We start from the raw sequence: 18,833 nt of genomic DNA on the forward strand, positions 1-18,833 counted from the left end.
TTCTGTTTAGCCTTGGGCAAGTCACATTGGGAATATCTTCACTGCAGTCGACCAAGGTACTTACACTTTCATTACCTCCCGTGAATTAGCCTAGCACAAATGACAGCAGCCACATTGCAAAGTGACATGTGAACTGCTGACTCCATGCTGATGCTGTTCTCACTCAAGTGTGGCACAGAGATCTGGGCACAGAGCCCATGACTCTGCACTGCAGTAAGCTGTGCCCCTCTGTGAATTCTTTTCTAGTGAATTAGTGGAGAACACATCTATCCTCTCTGGGTATGGGCAGGGCAGGGCAGGGCAAGGAAGAGACAAACTGCAGGAAGGCACTGAAGGACTAGCTGCATTTGAGTGGAGCTAGCCTTTGTTTATACTACAGAACTGTCACGGTAGCAGCTGATGAGTTGTACTCACTTGAGCTTTAGCCTCGGCCCTCCAAGTTAGCTCTACTTAAGGGTTTTTTATGACGACAGGATTTAAGTTAGGGATAATACTGAACTTATAGCACAAGTGAACATTGCAGCGAAGAGAGACCCTGTGTCTCTGTATTGCACTTTGAGAACCATATGTGGCTCCTGGAAAAGGGGAACGCTATGAAAATTAACTTAAGACCATCCAATGAAAGGCCTTATTGAAATGCTAAGCATCTCAGGCCACTCTGAAGTTTTCCTGTGAAACTCTGGGAGACATGGCTATTAAGAAAAAACATGAAGTTGAAAGTCAGTAAGTGTCTCAATTTTCTTGGGTCAGGGAGCAGATGAAAGACATTTTCAGTCCCAAGTGGTGTTAGAGCCAAAGTGCCCAAGCAGTCTGTGTCTGCTTCTACACCCTATTGTGGGGTGTAACTTACTGCCTCTGCCTTCAAAGCTGGGCAGCTGGAGAGCAGCAGCTGCTGGCCGGGAGCCCAGTTCTGAAGGCAGAGCTGCCGCCAGCAGCTGTGCAGAAGTAAGGATGGCATGGTATGGTATTGCAACCTTTACATCTGCAGAGATGGGCCCTCAGTCACTGCTCTCTGGTCACCCACCTCTGAAGGTAGTGCAGAAGTAAGGGTGGTAATACTTCAACCCTCCCCCCCCTAAAATAACCTTGTTACCCCCTCCCCCCACAACTCCCTTTTGGACTAGGACCACCAACTTAAGAAATGCTTATCTCCCCCCGAATCTGTATAATATACAGTAAAAGTGCACAAAAGACCAGATTTCACTATCTATGATGTGTTTTTCATGGCCGTGAATGTGGTAGGGCCCTATGCATAAGGGGATTCATAGCCCCCCAGGAGTAGAAATTAATCCGCCCTTCCCAGTCCTCAGGGCAGGAGCTATAAAACAGCTTAGCCCTTACATGGACTGCACTGAGAGAAATTTGGTGCAGCTCCTTATATAAGTGATGTTTTTCCCTTTGCTTCATTGAGTTTTGGCTCAATCTTTTAAGAGAGAATTTTGTCTAGAAACACTTAAATTACATCCTACATTATCTAGGGTGTGCAATTTTCAGAATTCTACTGGCCCATTTGCCTAAGATGAGTAACTTATTTTGATGGTAAGTTCTTCACTCTTTTCAGTAACAAGCTAGAGTGCCAAAACATGTGATGGGGGTGGGTTTTTTTTGTTTACCTGGACTAGCCAATTTCCATAGTCTTCTTGCAAGGGTGTGGTAAGCAAAAGTTATTATGAATTATGTTTAGAAAAGACTTTCAAGTTTTTGGTAAGAGCATTTAGATATATTTTTCCAGGGACTTCCAAACACTCAAAGCTATGAAAAACCTGTGTGTATTGTGCTGTGGTAGAGTCAAAATACATACATCTAGTTTTTCCAAGAGAAAACCATGAAGAGCATCATTAATTGCCTTCAGCCATTTAGCAGCTTTTAATTAGACAATTCAGTGAAATTAATGGAACTGTTGCCTCTTAATGGAGTAAGCATAGGGCTCCGTAAAAGTACTGAAAAGAAGTAGAGTCTGTGTTCATTTTAATTTACATCACAACCATATTCAAAATATAAATACAATCTTATGATACATTATAAGCTTTTGTCCATTAAAGATAACTCCAACACTCTCATGGACTATATTCAACCCTAATGAAAATAGAAGCAACTTAACTGGTTTCAATAGAATTGTGCCCACTTGTGCCAGCAATGTATTTAGAACTACTAGTTCACAGCAGTAAAAGATTTTTATAACTCTTTTTGTAAGGACGATACTTTTCTTTGCAAGTGTTCACTGCCAAACGAACTCTAACTTTGCAAGTAATGGAACACAGGCCCTGAGAAAGTGCTATTCTGGAGCAGGCTCTAAATGTCCTTTGTCAAACTGCGCAGGATGACCAGCGGAGAGCCCAGTAGTGGGTGGTGCTGAGCAACCTGAACTCCTGCTAACTCAAATTAGTCTAAATTGTATTCACAAAATTGCAACACTGATAATTACAGGCACAGATTTGATGATACAGTTGCAAAGTGGGGGCCTGAGGCAATTTTCAAATTTAGCCTATCATTCCCCATCCAATATAATAATTCCTTAGTTCTTGTAAAATGTTTTCCTTATGTCAAAATAAATATCCGGCCCTGATCTCTGCTACAGAGTTTTTGCTTTGCTGTTACCTTAAACATGGCCTGGCTTGTTGGATATTAGCAATAGCATGCAGGTGCTGAAAAGTGCAAAACTAGTTTGCGTGCCTTAAACATAGATAAAGTGCAGCCTGGTAGGCCCTCTCAGCCTCTGAATGATTCTAACCACATTAGCTTGCCACGTTACTCTGCAACGAAATCAGTTTTTACAAGAAGCCTGCTGTACCTACAGCCAAATCACCACAGAAGTGGGTGCTGTTAATTGCTGGTCTTTGTGCCAAGAATGTAATAAGGACAGACTATACATTCATACTGACTTTGGAGCGTGGGCAGATTCTTTATTTAGAAAGAGAGAGTGGAGAGCAGATTGGAGAGAGCTGCAGTTTAGCATCTTAATCTATAATCACTCCATGAAATCATGGTCTGTGCACTGCACAACAAAACCAGGGCTAACAGATGTTATATAATTCCAGAAATGACTGTGAAAACCTCTAGCAATAAAGTGCACATGCTTTGTAGTCTAGTTTCCTTGGTAAACACATAATTCCTATGGACCTTAACAGGAGATATGAACTGAGCTTTTTAGATCCCCAGTAGTGTCACTGGGAAAAGTTACCTCACTAGGGTAAGGCAACTTCTATAAAGAAATGGAAGTAGAATGGAAAGTAAAGAGAATATGGTAATTAAACATTACTCCTAAAATACTATCAATTTTTCCTTCCATTTGAAAAAAATTACATTAACAAAATAGGCTGGTGCTCAAGAGTAAGCATATCTTCCTTGAGTGCCCAGAACAATTCCCCTGAAGTTTCTACAAAGACATCCCGTGACTACAAAGGGAGTTAGATCAGGAACCTTGTAGTCTTGTCTGTAAAGTGCCTAGTGTCATAAATAACACACCTTCCTACAAAAGGGTTTCTGGTGCTCCTTTTGAATTGTTCTGCACCACTGAAGTGCCTTCGTAAATGAGATGTTTAGAGTGCACTCTTCAGGGAGAGGTAAGGAATGGCAAAGACCGAAAACTGACAATTTTTATATTAAAAATATTTTGAATGACCTAGATGCATCAGCTCTGAAAAGGACATGGAGGTTAAATATAATTACCCAGATTTTCCTATATTTGGGAAGAATCTGTGAGCTCTCTCACAGAACTTCCTCTAAATCCTTAACCATGCTGTTCCAATGGAGCTGTGCTGCTAGGGTCTTCCACACTGGCCTCTGCCCTTGGATCACCTCCCTCTAGGAATGGGAGGGTCCAGGTCCAAGAAAGGAAGAATGCCTGAGTTAATACTGACTCATGGTATTAATGAAGGCTAGGAATCCCTGCAGGTTTGGGAAGGGGATGTCCCCTGCCAGCTCCACTTTCTCTTGGTCAAGCTAGTCTTATCACAAATTATATTTCCCCAGCCAAAAGAAGGGCCTAACTCTGGGATCTAGAGGAGAAGAGTATACAAGTGGGGAATCACAGGCTGAACCCACCCACACAAACCCAATGAGGATCTGACACTGTCTGCCTCCTCTGGCTGGATAGGCACAGAAGATGACTTAACTTGGTTCCAATTATGTGCGTGTTTTTTTTTTTTTTTATCTCCACTAAACACCTCAAAGTGAGGATTTTTTAAAATCTGTTTTCACTGTTTAATCCTTTTTTCCCCAAATAACTTATTTATTTGTTTAGACAACGCTCAATGTTCTGAATGGGTTGTAAATGCTGCAGAGGAAAATTGAGTTTCTATTAACATTTGTTTTTGATTAACTTTGTTGATCATAGGTTTCTGAACTTTGGTTTCAATCAAATCTAAATATTATGCCTACTTTTATCTGCACATCCCTTTAAGCTTGCTGTATATATGATAATTAAGCTTCCTGTAGTTCTCCATCACTTGTGGTATGCTACTTGCTATACTTCTGTCACTGAAAATTATAAAAAAATTAAAATATATTCACTGCATCCACCACACAACTAAAGTAAACCCTAATCAAACAAACTACATACCCTTTAAGCACTTGCAGTGTTGCATGGGTAACTACGTAGTTTTCCCTAAAGCGAAAGATGCACAGAAAATGCTCAGGGCCAAACTAAGACATTTAGGTACCTAAAGATGTAGCTAGGTATCCAATGGAATTGTCAGAAGAGCCTAAGGCATCTACCTCCTCTGTCTAAAAACTTATTCAAAGCCATATGAGGACTAGGCCGAGACTAGAGTTCGGGTTTCTGCTTGTTGGTTACCCAAGTTCTTGAGATTTACATTTAAAAAAACCAAAACCCAAAATATTCATGTTTGCAGAGCATTTTAGTGTGGTTAGTTACTCCAATTTTCAATTCAGAGAATGTCCGGTCATTTAACATGGGGAAAAGCTATAAACTGCCACATTGGATATGGAAGGAGCTGATAAAGGCAGATGTAGAATTTAACCTCAACAAATTTCAGGATATAATCCAAAAGAAAAATAGAGGGTAGAGGAGAGAATTAAAAATGTTACTGAGTGATTTTTGTTTTAATTGAACTGTGGGGAAAAATGGGTTAGGGTTTCCAACAGTAACCAAAAACCCCAATCTACAGTAGATGCAGGTTTAGATACATAAATACATTTCTGCTTTTAAAAGCTAGATTGCACAAAGGAATAATGGATGGATGTCTTGGCGTTTTGTGCTTTGATTAACATGGGCCTGATCCATCACGAATGAAAACCATGGAAAGACCCCTGTTGACATCAATAGGCTCTGAGCAGCTATAAATGCATTCCTACTAAATATTTAGAATCTTGACATAACTACTGTATTTAAGAAGTCTTTTAGTCATAGATAAGACTAATATTTAGGAAATGCCAACAACATAGGAATTTGCTAATGTGACTCTTTAGATCTCAAATAAGAGCTCAATTTTTAAGTGATACCTAATTTAATATCCCTTTGGGGAATTCCACTCTAAGCCTTAATAAAGACTGTTTAAAATGTCATTTTGGATTTAACTAAAATGTATAAAAAGTAGAAACTTCCACATACAGATTATATCTTTCTTAATCTTTTAAAGGAGCACCTTAAAAATAAAAAAGCATACACTGTAAAATTCTATTTTCAATGAGATGTTGGCAGCACAGGTGGTCTGAACTTGCAAAATGATGAGTACCCATCCACTCCCCTTGTTTCAGTGAGAGTTTAGGTCACTCAGTATTTACCAGAGTTGAGCCCCAATTCTGAGCTATCTTCCTTGGAAGCAGATGACTTTGTATGTTCAGTCTTTACACTGTACATTTTCAGAGCTCAGCAAGGAGCACAAACCCACATGTTGAGCCAGGGATGTATGCATACCCCCTAGGCAGCACCTGCTAACCTAATCAAAGCTTTGATACAATACAGGAAGGAGGAACAGATGATTGCAAGACATGTATGGAGATCTAGGTCAATAGCTGATTGTTTTCAGTGTCTTTCTGAGGTCAGAGTAAAAGTTTGCCAGGGTACTAGCCATGGCAGTATCTACTGCAGACTGAGGAAGCATCCCTCGCAGTTCAGTCTGGATGAAGCCCGTCAAAAGACTTTGGTCAGGACGATCCTTAAGAGGGACACAGAACCAGCCACAGGGGTGATTAAATCCACGGACAAAATTAGGTCTCACCTCTCCATAGTCTAGACTTATACCTAATTTAAAAAAAAAGAGTTACAAAAAAGTCAATAAAAGATTGGATCAGGAAGCCATGTTTCTTGTCATATGTACACAGTTGCAGGTCTAGTTCTGTTCTTGGATCCATGGGCACATCTCTCATTGACATCCTACAGCAGAAAATACAGCCCTTTGCATAAATGTTCTCCACTATATAGTCAGCCAACAGACCCAAAATAAAGGTTTTGTTTGCAGGAGGGAGGGGAAGTAGAAGAGATGTGAAAGAAATAAAGGGTCTGAAAGAGCAAATACAAGGTAAGAGTCTCTACTTATGGATATTACAAGTAGTGACAGGCACACTTCAGAGAAGCTTGGATCAATAGCCAAGATTTGGATTCTAGTTTTAATGCACACAGGCTGCCCATTCTTCATTCAAACCATCTCTCACTGGACAAGCAATAACTTTACACCAGAGTGGACTCCCATTTATAAGCAAGTTCTATTTCCATTCCATCTGATTCACTGTGTAGCTTTGGGCATATCACAGTTTCTCTGTCAATTTTCACATGCATAATATGGTGATACTTGCTTAACATGCAGGAATGTTGTGTGGCTTGGCTAATGTTTGTATATGGCTTTGAATAGGTAAAGTGCTATACAGGAGCACTCTAGTATATTTGGAATGCTTTTAGTAGACTAAAACTGGAACTTTTAAAGGCTTTACAAGATAAAGGGGCTCAGAACAGCATACGCACTTAACTATATGGTAATCGGTTTCAAAATAAGAAAAAAGTAATGGCCAATGACATCTTACCACATGTTAGAAGCCCCTCTTCATACTGAGTAGTGTAAGAGAAGTCAACAAACTCTCTTGGGGAAATGATGTTCCACAGCTGGCCAGCAGTGGTGTAGCGCATTACACAGCAATTCTTCAGGAGGACAGCAAAACAATGAACCATGTATCACCAAAGTCAACTTTTAATGTTCATAAGAAGCTAGCATTTTCAACAAAAAATAAGCTTTTACTTATCCCACCTTCCCTTCTAAGCTACCCATTTTACAGATGGCTACCGTAAAGTGCAGATTAAAGAGTAATCTTCAAAAGTGTCCAACATTAGGCCTTAAGTGCCTAAAATTTAGAGGTGTTGAGCAACTGCAAGTAAAGACAACAGAAGCTGAGTGTCCTTGGCCTAAGTTAAGCTCTAGATGTCTAAAATTGGACACGCAAAAGTTTTGTGAATAAAACCCAGGAGTCTTTCACTAACTACTAGGCTGCTCTGCAAAGGGCTTTTGATTCACCACGCTAGTAATAAAGTACAATGCAGTAATCTTCAACAAAAAAATTCTAAAGAGGATACTAATGTTCTATGTATTAAACGCTAAGTAAAATAGTTCACTGTAAGGATCTAACTTACAGCCAGGAAAATTGGATGTAAAAAGTGATCGATGTATAAACCAAAGGCTTTGAAGTGCTGTACTGAATGTCCCCAGTGATCAGGACAAAACTAACAGTCTGCACGTAATGAACTTCACACCTATCTTTTTGGTAAGTCCTGACCCACCACAGTCACTATTCAGGTTCCAAGCACCAAATCCTGATGGCATACTGGAGCCAGCCTACAGGGAACAGGTGAATTGGTAGTTTTGTCAAAACTATGTATCATTTTGCAGTGTTAAAAAAAAAAAAAATAATAAGCTACATCCCACCTAATGAATGCAGTCTTTAGAGCTTTATATCTTTTAAAGTAAAAATAAGACATTTTAATTCCCTCAGAACATGGATTTTTATTGGAAGATATCAGAGCATAACCTACTAAATCTTATCCTTTGATCCTTAATTTTGGCAATGGTGGAATTCTGTCCCAATTCAACAAGCTACTAAAAAGACTACTACATACAGGAGCATATATGTGAGATCATGCCATAAGATAAAATGTATAGACATGTGCATGGATTAACTTCTCAGGCTATATCACCATAAGATGATGCAATTGCTGTGATGCACTGTAGAATACATATTTACATCCACACAAATACATGTTCTATTTATAAGTCTAGAAGACAAATTTTTACCTCTTCAAACTTTTCAACAATGTCCATTGTAGTCATTAAGTTGTCCCAATCTAGTCTAGAAGGTCCAGGACGAATGTGATCTACTACTCTGTTGGTAATGTCTTCTATAACTCCTTGAGCTTTGTAGCTGTTTAAAATATGAAATCCTTTATGCTTTCCACTTACTATACACACATTATCTGAAGATAAAAACTAAACAATTCTATCAGAAAAGTTCAGGTACAGGAAAAGACGTATTCAATCATCCAGTCCTTTCCCTTGCAGTAACTGGTATTTTAAGAGAGAGAGGTTCTTAAGCTACATTCTGTATTTCTCAAATTGCAAGCCCTCTTCTCAGTCCATGTGATATGACTCCTTAGTTTTTTAAAATTTATTTTAAGGCCAATAAGCTGATGTACTCCCATTCATGCGGTCTCTACAGTGAGGCCATTTTCTGCAATACATCACTACTGTATTTCTCACTGCATGGGTAAATGGAGAGGTAGAGCAAAACCGACATCCTCTATCTCTGAAACAGCTTGTCAATTTGCTGTTCCTCTCCAATGAGGAGCAGGAGAGTCAGCTAGGGAAAAGAGGAGGGACAAGGAAAAGTAAAGGGGACGGTAGTGAAGGGGAAGGCAAAGAAGAAACACAGAAAGGAAAAACAAAAGGGGTGAGGAGGAGTCAAATCTCCATAAAGCACAAATAAATGGTAACTTCCATTGAGAATGAGCAATCACAATATGCTTTGGTAGCCAATACCAAATAGATCTTAGTTTACACCATGACACATTCAAAAGTCATCTGAAACTGTTTTAGTAGGCTCTTGAAAGCTTTCACCAGGTTACCTGATCCCATCCCTGCCAAGAAACCCACATACACAACTCTTCCCAACCATAGGACGGCTTCTTAACCCATTGCGGGTTCCCTGGTAAATGAGGTTACCAGGATTATGCAAGGTGAGCTGTCAAATGCAAGTGCCAGCAAGTCTGGACTTAGAGTTCTTAGAAAAGTCATCTGCAAGTCAGAGCACTGAGGATTAAATCTTGCCCCATTTGATGTCAATGGGAGTTTTACCATTTATATCCAAGGAGCAAGAATTTCACTGAGTCTTCATTGACAGTTGCATGTCTTGTTATAGACAATATACAAGATGCAGGCATTAAAATGTCAAACTCTAAGATAAGTATTATAGGGACTAATTCTATACTGACAAGGTGATGGACTGGATGCTCTAATGGGTTTTTCCACATCCCCCATTTCCAACTTCTATTAAGCCTTAAAGTCCCACAAACTTACTTATCTAGTATGAAGGTAAACTTACAGGTATCCACTGAATTCTTCTGATGGCTTCCGCCACACAGTTGCATCTTTCTGGAAAACAAAGTGGAAGAATACCATATTTATTGTGTCCACTTCTAAAGTGTGCATCAATTTTAGATCTGGGAAATTCTACATGTTTTTAGGCATGAAAACATATCAATTTGTTTTTTTACCAACAACATGCAAATGCACTCTTTCAAATGAGCTGTTTCTCAGTATCAAGTGTTGGAAATCTGTCAGAAACAGCGCTATCCTAAAGTTCAGTGCTTTGCTGGATCAGGGCCTTAAGCATATGCTTAACTTAAGCCTGTGCGTTAATGTGACTAACATGCTTCAGTGCTTTGCTGGATCAGGGACTAAAAATAGGTTCAGCACAAGTCTGTATCCCCCTACATTATTATTAAAACACAATCAGGTTTAGCCATGAAATTATTGCATTGAATACTTTGTGTGAAACTTGTTAGCAATGACACCAGGAAAAAGTAACAATGTATACCATATAAAGAAAAGGAGTACTTGTGGCACCTTAGAGACAACATTTAGCAAGAAACCATATGTAAGACTAGTCAATACAGCAATATCACACAAATGGTTTACAGTTACATAAATGCGAAGTTTGTTTCCTGACCCAAGAAAAAGATTGGAGTGTGTCTCAGCAAAAGAAACTTAAGCTGAGTCCCCACTGCATTACTAGCTCGAGCTTCAGTAGCACTCCAGCTCCAACCCTCTCCCCCACAATGGCCAACTAGCTCGAGTTTAAAGCCCCATACGACTTAAGTTACAGATTTGTATGTGTGGAAGGGAGTTGGGTTGGGGTAACAGTTCAGTTATACCTCGAGCTAACTATGCTGTGAAGATATACCCTTAAAACTACAGGACATTCGTGTCTAAGGGCGGGTCTACACCATCCAAAGATTCAAGTTGGCTGAACTTAAAATCAGTTATGCCTAACAGGTTTAAAAACTTTTTTCCTGATCTGTGTGGACTCGGTAAAAGCATGTTATGCATGTCTGTGTTCTAGGTCTCAGTCTTCAGATGCACCCAAGTTAACTGCTGGGCAGAACTGGGGTTGGAAGTAACCACAGCAAAAAGCCTCAGGTGGATGGACACACTGTAAAGAACATATTTTAAATCAGTATTGGGTACATGGAGACATACATCTCTTGTTTTTTAAAAAGTGAGTCACTTATTCTGTAACAGTGGGTTTTCCCTGAATAATCACCACTCCTATATTACACTGCATCTTCTGCTTCCAAGGAAACTCGAAATGACCTACATATTTTAGAAAGACTTCAGTGAACTCCATTCTGTGCTAATCTCTTTCTAAAATCATAGAAATCTAGGGCTGGAAGGGACCCTGAGAAGTCATCAAGTCCAGCCTCCCATGCTGTTGCAGGACGAAGTAAACCTAGACCATCCCTGTTCTTAAAAACCTCCAATGATGGGGATTCCATAGTCTCCACTGGAACCCTATTCCAGAGCGTAAGTACCCTTCTAGTTAGAAAGTTTTTCCTAATATGTAACCTAAATCTCCCTTGTTGCAGATTAAGTCCATTACGACTTGTCCTACCTTCAGCGGACACTGAGAACAATTGAACACAGTCCTCTTTGTAACAGCCCTTAACATATTTGAAGTCTTATCAGGTCTCCCTTCCTCCCCCAGTCTTTTCTCAAGACTAAACATTCCCAGTCTTTTTATCCTTTCTTCAGAGGAGAGGCTTTCTAAACATACCACTTCTGTTGCTCTTCTTTGAGCTCCCTCCAATGTGTCCACTTCTTTCCTAAAGTGAGACACCCAGAACTGGACACAGTACTCCTGCTGAGGACTCCTCAGTACCAAGTACAGCAATACAACTACCTCCCGGGTCTTACATAGGATATGCCTGTTAATACACCCCAGAATATTAGCCTTTTTTGCAACTGCATCACAGTTAACTCACATTTGTGATCCATGACAGCCCCCAGATCCTTTCAGCAGTACTACTACCGACCGAGTTATGCCCAATTTTATAGTTGTGCATTTGATTTGTTTTTTTTTTTTTTTTCTTTCTTCCTTCCTTTGAATTTCATCTCATTAAATTAGGACAAATTCTCCAATTTGTCAGGGGTTGTTTTGAATTCTAATCCTGACCTCCAAAATGCTTGCAAACACTCCTGCCTTGGAGTCGTCATCAGATTTTATAAGCATACTCTCCATTCCATTATCCAAGTCATTAATAAAAATATTGAATAGTATTAGATCCAGGAAAGACCACTGCAGGACCCCACTAGAGTTTGACACAGTAACACCACATTCTCTAAAAGACACAGTAAGAATGAAAAGTATAAAACTATGCTTAGGTGTCTTGGAGCTATCCTGAGGGACTTGTTTTCAGACTGGGGATCACTGGTGTATAAACACTCAGGGTGAACCTCCCAGAGAGAGTAAAAATGCCACACAGTAACCACACCCAGAGTCATGTGGCTTTGTTGGGCAGTTGAACTCTGAGCTTCTTTTGGATAGTGGAATAACTTCACTAAAGGAAAGTAGAGGCCCAGACCCACCTGTCCAGGCCTTGGTGAACAGCCTTGCACTAAAAGTTTCCCCCGTATGTAAAATTTAGAGATTAGAGTAGTCAGAGGAAACTGAAGCTATGAGACTTGAGGCCCAAGAAAGAGACAGAGCTGGTGCAAGACATCTGCTTCTGGGGTCAGCATAGACATCAGCACAGAGGTCCCTTCTCTGAGGTTTCTCCAAAAAGGGAGTTGTCTATGCGATGTTTGTTACTACTCCTGTTTTAAGAAATAGGATTATTTACATTTTGTAAATTAGCAGATTACACTAGCAAAATGTGATTGTGTCACCAATATCTGCTTGAAAACAGACCACAAAGGCCCAAAAAGCTGCTACTGCATAGCAAATGGCAAAAATACTAACTTACACCTGTTCCTACCAATTTGATAAACTTGCACTAAACAAATCAGAACACATTCCTAATCTTAAAAGAAAGAAGTAGAAATGTTTGAATCAAGGGAAGTCCACACTTTTATAAAGGAAAACTTGGAGAACTGTTTCTAGTGTGAAATACCTTCCCAACTATGGATACAAGTAAAGACATAAAACATTTCTGCTCAAGCCTCGGACCCCAAAAGGTCAATATTAGGACTCAAAGCAGACAAGCAAGAGTGGAGCTGACCTGGGTCCTCTGCTGTACAGAGAATTCCATCTGAAAGCAATGCGTAACAAACTACCATTATTTAGGTGTGTGAGAAGAAGGGGAAAAAATGACTTACTAATCATCTGATAAAAACAGTAGTACAATTACATAAAAGTTGTAGTAACTGGATCATTTACCATTTTCTTAGCAATTCGCCATTCACCATCTTCAATGCTGTGGTACTGGATTAGAGTATTTTTCAGCTTTGTTGCCAGAGAAGCTGCGTCTGGAAGGATTTCCATTCTTTTTTCACCTGTATAGAAATTTACAATTTAAGTTCAAGATCAGCCATTAAGAAGGCTTAGTTTCTTTCTAAGCTAACCACTGTCTGACATCTGGAACCACCAGTTTAAGGGCAGGAACACTCAGGAAAACTAAACTGAATTAAAGGATTAAGCTAAAGTGAACTAAGACCACCTCTGCATGAGCATCCATATAGGCGTACACTGCATTTTAAAGTCACACTTTGAGGAAAGTTAAGCCAATTTAGCTAGTGTCCAAACACATGCCCTAAGACACTTTTCCAAAGAGTAAAAGAACAGCTGAATCCTTTTCCCCGGAAGTCAATAGGAGTTTTGCCATTGACTTCAGCGGGAACAGGCTCTAAATTGGAAGGACATTTGCAAATTAATGGTATCTTGAACATATCAAATCACTGAAGGCCAAAGTATGTCATTACTTTAGCCACTCCCATACATACATGTATATTATACACCTGCACCACACACATGCTGAAGTATGGCTCAGGAACTGCTGTAAATGTAAATTAATGGTGATCACCCACAGTATACATGGTTTAGTGAAAAAAAGCCCTACACAATAATACCTAATGGAAAAAGCAGATCCTGTGGAATTTCAAGACTGACAATGAAGACAACTACTATTTTATAGATACTAAACAGACCTGGGAAGCCAGGCCTATAAAGTAGGAGTCTTTTAGTAAACTGGTGAAGGCTATATTTAAAAGCAAATGGACAAATCCACAAAGGGGATTTGAGCTTAACATTGCAGCACCTAACTTTAGGCAACTTGCCACCCAGTGGAATCCACAGCCCAAGTTAGGTGCCCAGGCTCCCTATACAACATATGAGGGAGAACTAGGCCCTAAAAATGGGAATTCACAGAAGCCAGTATGCTGAGCAGGGAGCTGCCTAAACTAGGAAGTGTTCAGGCAAGGGATTTAAATGCCTAACTCAGAGGCATCAGGAATCAGTTGTGAACCCTTTCCTGGAGATGGGCACCAGTGGTAACAGCCCTCACCTAGGAGGTAGGAGACCTGAGTTCAAGTCCCTGCTCTGATTCAGGCAGAGTGGAGATTTGAACCTGAATCTCCTACCTCCTGGGTGAGTGCTCTAACTACCAGGTATAAAGGGAACACTACTGCCAGTGTTTTATTGCATTTAGGTGTTCTCCAAGAATGCCTACCAGATTGGGTCCCACAGACAAGACAAGCAGGGGAACATGTAGTTCAAGGACCCAACTGAGGCTTAGGGATAAGCTAGATGCTGAGGCAGCTTTTCGCATACCCACCAGCAGAAATGTAGGATTTTACCAGCAGAAACTTAAGCATATAAGGCCTTCAGGGTTAGATGGCAGCTGATCAAGGGTTTTGAGGATGGACATTTTGGACCTAAGCACCTAAAGTGACAATAAGACACCTAAATCCTTCTATGGATGTAGCCCATAACTAATTTTATTAGCTAACTCTTGCATTTGAAATTAAATATTTGACAATTAATCTTTATTTAAAAAAAAGAGATCCCATTCCTAAGTAAAATACAACTACATTATACAAAACTACAGCCATTCAGAGAAGATCCACTCTATTCTTCTTACATAAAGGATTGGTGTAAAATGAAAAAAAAAAAAAACCCTTAAGTCCTCAAGTTAGTAGTAGCATTTTAGATTAATTTTAAAAGTTTAAAATTAAGTGTGGTTAGCCATTTACTATCTTAAACATGGAGCCCTAATGCTTTGTGTAATCCCATTGAAATCAATGGGAAAGCCAATGGTAGGACCTGACCCTGCCATTGCAAATGAACTATTAGCTTGGGCTATGAAACCAGAGAGATCAGTTTAATTTCTCTTTGCTATCTGGCTAGTTTCTCTTTCTACTCTTCATGCACTAGCACAATGCTTTGTTTGGGTTCAATATCCTGCAGTGGAATATTTTTCTAATTGATTTATTTTTTAGTTTTTAATTTGTGGAAAAATGGATTCATATTAGGTTGTTATTAAAATACAACTCCTAGGGTTAAACTGGTTTGTCTCGAGTAGGGTGTGCGTGGAAGGTGAAAACAGCAAGGGAGTAAGAGTGTTCCCTCCATTCCTCAAACTCTTGAGCAGGGAGTCAGTTATAAACAAGATGGAAACCAGAGGTACAGCTCCCAAATTAGTGCCAGTGGTAGCACTAATTTCTTCAGGAGACCCAAACACTCCAACTAAACTTACAAATGGTGGCAGACCTGCCCATTCAGTAAACTTACCCTAGAGGAATTTTAGCTGAGTAAGCCAGAAATCTCACAGGGCTCCTACTGCTCCACACTTCACAATCTTAATACCTACACTCCCCTCTAAATTAACTGTCTAATTTACATAGCTCTCAATGCAGCCAGAGCAGCGGCCTGTAGTCAAGAGAACTTTTATCACTGCAATTTTGTAAGCTTTTTTAAAATAAAACTACCTAAAATTAACCAGAGGGGAAATAAATACTGCATCATACCTGCATCCTCCACCACCACCCTTGGGGGAAAAAAAAAAATCTCACCATACTTCCCATTTCTAAAAGACCACAAAAATAAATGGGTTTTGCAACACACCTTATAGACCAATAGATGTAGACTACTTAAATCAAAGATAGGGAGTTTAGTTCCAAAGATGGCATATTAAGATATCCTGTTATTACTTATAAGCAATTACTATTGACAAATACCACGCCACTGCCATATGTATGTCTCCTCTCACGAACAGAAGTTGATCCAATAAAAGATGCACCTTAGAGACTAACCAATTTATTTAAGCATAAGCTTTCGTGAGCTACAGCTCACTTCATCGGATGCATCCGATGAAGGGAGCTGTAGCTCATGAAAGCTTGTACTCAAATAAATTGGTTAGTCTCTAAAGTGCCACAAGTCCTCCTTTTCTTTTTGCGAATACAGACTAACACGGCTGCTACTCTGAAACCAATAAAAGATAACTCACCCATCTTGGTTCACTAATATGCAGTGAATGACATCCAGAGAACATATAAAAAGATCACTGTTTTAATACCCCAAAGAATAGATTAAATAGCGCTCACTGTATGTACCACAGCATCATTAAGAGGAAATCAGAAACATTTCCAATTAATGAACTCAACTTTAAGCATCACTAACGCGGGGGAGGGAGGGGACACAGCGCCGAAGTATTGTTTAAGCCAGCGAGCAGGGCTGGGCCCACGCCGCGGCGGCTGCCGCTGAGGGAGAGGTAACGGCTACACGCCGCGCTCAGCCCCGGGACAGGCGCCTCTGAAGCGCGGCCGCCCGAGCAGCGGCACCAGCGGCGGGCTGACGTGCGCTAAGTGCGGCGGGGCGGGACAGGGTTATCCGGGTCCCAGCTGGGAAACCTTTGCCCAAGGAGCCGGGCTCCCGCGGCTGCCTGAGGCGGGGCGCTGAGCCCGGAGCCCCGTCCAGTGCCTCAGCCGGGCCCGCCCCTAGGGCTCTGCCGCTTCTGCTCCCCCGACCGCTCCGGGCCGAGTGGCCCCGCCACGCAGCATCGCCCGGTCCCTGCCCAGGCTCCCGAGCGGCAGGCGGCGGCTCCGGACCTTGCGCTGGAGCCGGTGCCCGCCGGCAGGCCCCTGGCCGGAGCCCCGCCGTTCCCTCTCGGGGCCCCGCGCAGGCTGCGGGAGGGGCCGCCCCTTACTCACCTGGGCCCCGGGGGCAGGGGGCTGCCGCGCTCCCCGCCTGGCACCGCACCCGCCGCCGCGCTGTGCCAGGTGCGGCTGAGCCTCCTCAGCCGGCCGAGCAGCCGACACCGGCAGCCAATGAGCGCCCAGCCGGCTTCCCCGGCGCAGCCAATCACAGGGCGGGCCGGTCCGTCTCATTTCCCCGGCCTGAGCGGATGATGCCGCCTCGGAATTAGGACCTGGGGCTGGAAGAAAAGAGACCGATTCCCGCCTGCCAGCACTTCCTCCCTTTCGGCGAGGGGAGATGGGCGGAGTCTCGGATACACGCGGCCGACCTGCGACTGACATATGAGCGACCTCATTGGCCGAGATGATGGCAGGTGGGCCTTCTAATTGGCTGCTGCTGGGATGGGTGTTGGGCATTGTGCAGTGATTGGCCAGTGGGAGTGGAATGATGGGGTGGGGTGGGGCTGAAGTGTATGAATGGGTGGCTGGGCGTGCGGTGTGGTTTCTGTACCCTCTTGAACCTGTGTCCCCGAGCCTGCTGCTAGGGGGCTTGATATTTATCAACATGCCACATACACAAGTGGACTTCTTTCACCTCAAGCAATCAAATGCACGAAATAGAGCCTGATCACAGATACATTGTCCCTTTCGCAAACTTGCAGATCAGAGTGAGCTGGTCCAGGGCTTTGATAGCAATATGGCCAGTGTGGATCTCACCTCTGGGACCTTTAAAGGCCTTGCTATCTCAAGAAAATTAAGAAAGGTATTCCATAACTTTAGAGAAAAATCTGCACAAATGGGATCTGACTAGGTCTGTATCAGCCAGTCAACCTACCAACATCTGTCAGTTTCCTAGTGACAGGCACCCAGAACTTGTAAGCAAATTGATCAACAGGCAGATTGCAATGCCAGTGTATTTTTAGCCAGAACAAGTGTGTTACACGTTTTAAAAAAAAATTAGTACCATAGTATTCTGTTATATTAATTTAGCTTGCTCCGTTAACACTTTTGAGGTAATTTTACCGACACCAAACTTGAAGTGTTAATATTCCTTGGTTGAAATCTGATATGGTGAGGTATAATGGAGGATTATCAATTGTCCTGATAAAAGAATATGTCTTCTGCTTACTATTCAGTTTTGCGGTTAAGGAATCTTGTTGGATTCCCTTCTACTCTTGGAGACTCAGCTGTGGCCTAACCTGCTATTTTAGATGCACTGGGTAAAGAAAGTATGACTTGTTTTCTTTCTGATGGAGAACTGGCTAGTATCTCTGCCTTTGTCAACTCACGATTACACTAATGGAATTCTCTGTGTTGCCTTAAAGCACTTGGAAACTTAAGTTAGTGCAGAGTGCTTATTAAATGGTGATTCACAAAGAGAGCGAGTCATACTGCTGCAGTTGCGGTTGGCAACGTGACTCAGGCTTAAAGAGGGGACTGGTAGCAGGTGATTTTCTTAAAGGGGATCCTCAAATCCGGAATTTGTCTCTGCTCTTCTTCCCACTTCTTCAGTCCAACTGAAGCTGATTTTGATAAACTTCAAGGCAAAGCCCTTTTTGAGGAGTGATGTGAGTGTGTTGTGTGATATTCTGTAGTATATTTTGAGAGCTAGCAGTGCCTTGGATGAACAAGTCATTATCAGTTTACATTTTTAGCCTTGGTCTCATATATGGTACCTGACCCCCCCTGCAGAGTTGTGGTATGCCATTTCCCTTCAGGGGTCTGAGAGTATACTCTGTGTACCATGAGCTTGGAGGCAAACACTGCAGGTACTCCAAGCACTAGGTTCTACAGGCTGTAGACTTCAGTGGGTTCTGATACTCACAAACTGAGTAACAGAGGATTGCTTTGCTAAAGCAGATAAAATAGAGGATGCAAATACCCTAGATACAATTACTTTTACCAGTTACATGAACTGAGGAAAACAGTTCCTAACCTAACTCCTCAGAGGAATAATAAGTAAGGGGTATAATGAGAGAGTTTTGGTGTAACTCTTACACACCTCTTCCTGTATCCTGCTACCTTGTATCCTCCTGCAGTAGCAATTGCTAGCCCTCTCCTAGCAACAAGGGTCTCCAAATCCACAAGGGTCTTAGGTGTTGCACTGCTGCATGTTGCAGTACCTAACATTTAGGCACCTTACCCCACAGTGATGTCCATAAACTCTGAGTTAGGTACCCAGGCTCCCGATACAAAGCATGGGGA

General features: G+C 41.6%; 1 protein-coding gene across 5 annotated transcripts; it reads right to left on the minus strand.

Moving 5' to 3' along the window:
• Nucleotides 1-1,951: 1,951 nt before the first annotated feature.
• Nucleotides 1,952-16,969, minus strand: STARD4 (StAR related lipid transfer domain containing 4). Of its 5 annotated transcripts, XM_043546943.1 has the most exons (7): nucleotides 16,650-16,856; nucleotides 16,359-16,362; nucleotides 12,877-12,992; nucleotides 9,544-9,593; nucleotides 8,241-8,367; nucleotides 6,982-7,096; nucleotides 1,952-6,205 (listed from the first exon to the last, which is right to left on the minus strand). In XM_043546943.1, exons 1-7 carry the CDS (start codon nucleotides 16,818-16,820, stop codon nucleotides 5,970-5,972), a joined length of 819 nt encoding a protein of 272 aa, XP_043402878.1. In that variant the 5' UTR covers nucleotides 16,821-16,856; the 3' UTR covers nucleotides 1,952-5,969. The 5 variants fall into 5 exon arrangements, with proteins under 5 accessions (XP_043402878.1, XP_043402877.1, XP_037757464.1 ...); XM_043546942.1 differs by lacking the exons at nucleotides 16,359-16,362; nucleotides 16,650-16,856 and adding an exon at nucleotides 16,898-16,969; XM_037901536.2 differs by lacking the exon at nucleotides 16,359-16,362 and having other exon boundaries at nucleotides 16,644-16,760.
• Nucleotides 16,970-18,833: the final 1,864 nt, after the last annotated feature.

The sequence above is a fragment of the Chelonia mydas genome, chromosome 5 (genome assembly GCF_015237465.2).
Source record: "Chelonia mydas isolate rCheMyd1 chromosome 5, rCheMyd1.pri.v2, whole genome shotgun sequence".
NCBI lineage: Eukaryota > Metazoa > Chordata > Testudines > Cheloniidae > Chelonia > Chelonia mydas.